Source organism: Phalaenopsis equestris, unplaced genomic scaffold (genome assembly GCF_001263595.1).
Source record: "Phalaenopsis equestris unplaced genomic scaffold, ASM126359v1 Scaffold000149, whole genome shotgun sequence".
NCBI lineage: Eukaryota > Viridiplantae > Streptophyta > Magnoliopsida > Asparagales > Orchidaceae > Phalaenopsis > Phalaenopsis equestris.
Window position 1 is genome coordinate 675,160 of NW_018164591.1, and position 5,643 is coordinate 680,802.

Consider the following 5,643-nt stretch of genomic DNA (forward strand, 5'->3'; position numbering starts at 1 on the left):
CCCTGAGAAATTTTTTTTTTTAATATAAAAAAAAAAAAAAAAGAAAATGAAAATAAAAATAAGAGTTATTGAATGAAATTATCAATTACACACAGAGCGCTCGAAACATTGCTATTTGCCAATCTAGCACTCTCTTCCGCCCACTTTTCAAAATTTCACTGAAATATTAGAATACAAGGAAAAAAACTCGACCCATCTCTTTCATTTTTATCAAATTATCAATGATTTGATAGTGACATACTTACATGCATCAGTTTGTTAGTTGAAAGGATGATGTGGGTGCCAATTCTATAACTAACAATGTTTCAAGTGATGAATATGAAGCTATACTTATAGAGTAATATGCTTGGATTGGTGAAAGAAACTCGATGTATGACTTCGTCTTTCATTGTTATTAGAAATTATAATTTTGTTTAACTTTTTTTTCGTTTGGAGTCATGACGCAAAGAGAAGAATAAATTTAAATGAAATACTTTTTCTTAGTTTTTTTTTTTTCATTATTTTATAGGTACCATATTTGGAAGAGTAAGAGTTTTTCTGGTATATTACCCGGTTCCATAATTAATATTTATAAGAAATCATTATATACAAAACACCCGAAATAGTGCTATTAACAGAAGACGCGATTTATTTGAAATATGGAACCAATACATTTAAACGCATCATCATCAAATTATTAATAATTTCATAAAAAAATGAATAATACAATTTGAGATTTTTCAATAAATTTAGATATTTGAGTGAGAATTTGAAAAATGGATGAAAAAAATATTTAATTTGTAAATTCCGATATTTTGGATTCCTTACAAGGTGAAAAAATATTAGAATGGGTAAATAGAAAAATGCAGACGATCATTTGAGTCGTACTACACGTGCTTCAGACAACATGATGTAATCCACACCATCATTCAAATCATTATCCAAAGATAATATTTTCTCTTAAAAAATATTAAAATAGAACAAAACAAAGTGCACATGGGTAAAATCTGCAACTAACAACTTTTCCCTAAAAAAAAAAAAAGGCAGCTTTATTGCCACCTCCAAAAAACGAGAAGGCAGCCATGTCGGAATCTGAAGCAGAGCAAGTCCGCATCCTCTCCCGCCACACAATCCGCCCATCCCCACCACCCCCCGCCGCCGCCGTCGCCGCGAAATCACGCATCCGCCAAATCCATCTGAACCAATGGGATCTCCACCTCCTCTCCAACAACTACATCCAAAAGGGCCTCCTTTTCCCTCCACCAATCCCCGACCAAAACCTCCTCATCCCCCTCCTCCTCTCCTCCTTCTCCCAAGCCCTCAACCTCTTCTACCCCTTCGCCGGCCGCCTCTCCACCACCCGCCACCCCACCTACTCCATTTCCATCCACGCCAACGACGCCGGCGCCGAATTCATCCACTCCTCCGCCCCTCACCTCACATCCTCCGACTTCACCTCCTCCCTCTTCATCCCCCCAGCCGTCAGATCCCTCTTCCCGCTCGACAACCTCGTAAACCACGACGGGCATACCTTTCCCCTGCTGGCCGCGCAGGCCAATATCCTCGCCGACGGGTCTTTGTTTCTTGCCTGCTCGCTGAATCACGCGGTGGCGGATGGGGCGTCGTTTTGGCATTTCATTAATACGTGGTCGGCGCTGACTCGGTCGGGCGGTGCGAGTATTGGTGATGCTGGGCCGCCGGTGATTCAGCACTGGTTTCATCCGTCCACTCCACCTCCGATCGGGCTTCCGTTCCGAAATGAAGCTGAGTTTATTGTTCGTGATCCACTTCCGGCGACGAGGGAGTGTTTCTTCCATTTCTCCGGCGGGGCCGTGGCGCGGCTCAAGGATAAAGCTAACCGGGAGATGGGTGTTACCAGGATCTCCTCGCTGCAGGTACTCCCGTTTTCATTAGTTCCTTTCATATTCCTATGCATTTACATATCTTCCATCAAATTGTTGTTTTATATTTTCTAAGTATTTTTTTCAATATATTTATATTACATAAATAAGAAAAGATGCTTCTATAATATTAATTCAAGTTAGTCTTAAAATATAATTATAAATAAAATAATTATTTAGGAGATAACTAATTTTTAAAAATAATTTGATATCAAATAAAGAATATAACTTTTAAATAATTTAATAATTAAAAAAAATTATTGAATTTTAATATATTTTGATTATTTTATGTATTAATTAATTTTTAAACTAGTAGATTCACAAGCTAACAAGTCGAATCAAGGTGGTCTTGAGTTTGACCTGTTAGCGAGCCAAGCCCAAGCATGATGAGGAGTTAGCTTGACTCATAAATGAAGCAATGCACTTGATGAACACCTTGAACTTATTATATCATATTTTTTTAAATGAGTAAATAGACAAGTTCAAATATTTTTAGAAAATTCTAAGCTTAAATTAATCTGAATTGAACATAGTCCAATTTTTTTTGAAATTTTCGTGAACAAACTAGTTTTTTGTTTTACAACTTGTTAACTATTCTATATTTATATGATATATTATTTAAATAAAAATTAATTAATAAAAAAATTTTAAGAATATCTTTAATATAAATATGAACATGAATTTAATATATTTTTTTATTTCAATTAATTAATTTATTATTATTTATTCTAGCTATTTGATTTAAAAAATTATTTATAATTTATATGTTATTTTATTTACTTTAAATAAATTAATTACATGCCAAATTGAAATCCAATCAATTACTTGTTTATATAGATTTGTAAAATTATTTATTAAAAAATTAATATAAAAAATGAAATACTCAAATGTTTACATGTTTTATATGAAAAATCATGTAAAAATTAAAAATTCTAAATAAAAAATTAGGTTCTCATCTGAATTCTTACCTTTTAATTAACATAGACAAATCAATTACAAATCAAATATGAAAATTAACATTTTTATGTGTATCAGGTATATACATACATGTATAAGCTTTTCTCAAATTCGAAGTCAAAATGAATAATTTATGATTCGGCCGTGCCAAATCCGAACCATGACGTATTTGACACAACTCGGCTTGATTACTACCCTACTTACTACGCTAATTTGGTTTCCTACTCGATGCTCGATTGAGTGATATTTGTTTGGGTATTTCAAAAGTTTATCATTGAGCATGATCATCACAAGAATGAAACAATTAATAGGAATTTGATTGTAAAAAACTTATTTTATAATCTAGTGATTAATCCTTGGACATGCAAATATGATACATTAACCCGAAGTGATTAAGGAAAAAAAGATCCTAAATTTTTTGATGCAGGCTTTGCTCGCCCACATGTGGCGCGCGACCACCCGTGCAAGAGGACTCAAGCCAGACATAGAGACCACCTACGTGGTGATTGTCGGCCACCGCCACCGCGTCACTCCACCACTCCCAAAAACCTATATGGGCAACACCGCGATTGGTGTTCCGGCGACGGCTCGGGCCGGCGAACTTGCTGAAAACGGGTTGGGTTGGGCGGCATTACAGCTGAACAAGGTAGTGGCTTTCGCGACGGAGGAAAATGCAATAAGATGGTTGGAAAATTGGGCGAAGAGACCGCAGATGATGAAGATAAAGAAGCTCCATGGAACGTGTCTGCTTACGGGGAGCTCGCCGAGGTTTGATGTGTTTGGGAACGATTTCGGGTGGGGGCGGCCGGCGGAGGTGAGGAGCGGCAGTGGGAGTAAGTTGGACGGGAAGGTGACGGTTTATGAAGGGAAGGAGGGGGGAGGGAGCATGGCTTTGGAAGTTTGCTTGTCGGCGGCGGCGCTTAATGCTTTGGTTGTGGATGAGGAATTTATGGAGGCTGTGGGGTTGGCGACTGGCTAATTTTTGAATTTAAGGAAGCGAGGCTTGAAGTGAACAAATAAATTTTATGTGAGGAATTTTTTGGTAGAAAATTTTTGTTAGCTTTGTTTTTCTTTTAGGTTTTCTCTATTTTTTTTATGTTATTTTGTAATGCTTATATTTTATTTCTGGGGCATTCACATACATAGCTCTCCCAATTTTTATGGATTTACTTTTTTCATACTAAATTTTTTATATTTACAAGCAACTTATAAAAAATAGCACATATTATCATCTTTTAATTGTTAAATTCATCTTTTCATCAATAAGTAAGTGTTATATGTATAAAAATGAAACTCTAGATGTGAGATAAGTAAATCCACAAGAATTGTGTTTTTTCTTGTAATCGTCGAGATGATCGACGGGTGTAATCTTTAAGTAATAAAATCCTTTGTAGCTCCGTGGACGTGGACAATTTGTTGAACCACATAAAGTTGTGTGTTTTCACTGTGCTTTTTTGTTTTGCATTTTTTTTTATCCGATTTTCCACTTTATTGCCGTCATTTTTTACAACTGGTATCAGAGCTCAGGTTCAAATATGTGGGACAGCGATAGCCGAAGATAATGTGATTGCATTGGGAATCGAGAATTTTAATGACATAGATTTTGATTACTGAATGATGCAGATAGAGGACTACCTCTATGGGAAGAAACTTCATCTTTCGTTACTAGGAAAGTGAACGGAAAAGATTGATTCTCTGTCATTGAATCCGAATTCTCTGCCAGTGAATCCGACTTAGGAGCTGACAGAATTTCCACCAGTGAAGAAGACATTACACAACAAATATGTGTACCTGGTAAAAACTGCGCTTAATGACAGTAAGTGGTACAAAACTATACTTGTTGAAAAGTGCTTTCAGCATAGACAGGATATTGCCCATAGAAGTAACCCAGAAAAGAGCTTAGAGGTACAAGACTAAGTTGACGCTGATATGTCAACTAAGGGTGTTACCCTTGATAAACTAAAGTTGTGTTCGACTTCAGTTGGTCTTCTAATGTGAAGACATGGGGCTTTAACTTGCAGAGGTAGAGGACATCACGATTGAAAAAAAATGGTGACGCAGCTAGTGCATAATGTAGCCAGTGTATCAATCTTCAAGTGAGAGATTTGTTGCGAATATAAAAATTGGTCCATTATTCAAATTGACATTTTCTCATGTTTGACAGCAAATTGGATTTGATACTTGAAATTAATTGCTCTTAATTCATTATATGATTTGCTGGAGATGAGAAAAAGAAATAATTAACGAGTTTCATTAATTATTTAATTAACTCTTTAATGGGCCTAATGACATGATGAAATTAATAAGTAAGCATGCTAGCTCCGCTTGTAATCTCTCTCTGGACTTAGTTTCTCTCCGGCGTTTCTTCTTCTTGATGGTCGCTCTCTAGTAGAAAGGAAGGAGAGGAGAGAGATTGTTCTTTCTTGTAATCATCGAGACAATAGACGGGTGTAATCCTCAAGTAATTAAATTTTCTGCAGCTCCGTAGACGTAGACAATTTGCCGAACCACGTAAATCTGTGTGTCCGCTGTGCTTTTCTGTTTTGTGTTTTTCTTGATCCGATTTTTCGTTTTATTGTCGTTATTTTTTTTTACAATAAATTGTGTGCTGTGTATGTGATTTTCCCTTTATTTTCTTAAAATGTGTTGCTTTATTTTTCATATTAAAATTTGCAATACTTCAATTGAGTCAAGGACATTCAATAAAATTAAATATATTTTATTTAACAAAAAGTTGAAATAAATCTAATGCATTTCATAATTTAATTTTTTTATAATTACTATACAATATTTTAAAATTTAAGGA

General features: G+C 35.4%; 1 protein-coding gene across 1 annotated transcript; it reads left to right on the forward strand.

Moving 5' to 3' along the window:
• Window positions 1-1,021: 1,021 nt before the first annotated feature.
• On the forward strand, window positions 1,022-3,865 carry LOC110021832 (uncharacterized acetyltransferase At3g50280-like). Its single transcript, XM_020720495.1, has 2 exons — window positions 1,022-1,874; window positions 3,265-3,865. Exons 1-2 carry the CDS (start codon window positions 1,062-1,064, stop codon window positions 3,814-3,816), a joined length of 1,365 nt encoding a protein of 454 aa, XP_020576154.1. The 5' UTR covers window positions 1,022-1,061; the 3' UTR covers window positions 3,817-3,865.
• Window positions 3,866-5,643: the final 1,778 nt, after the last annotated feature.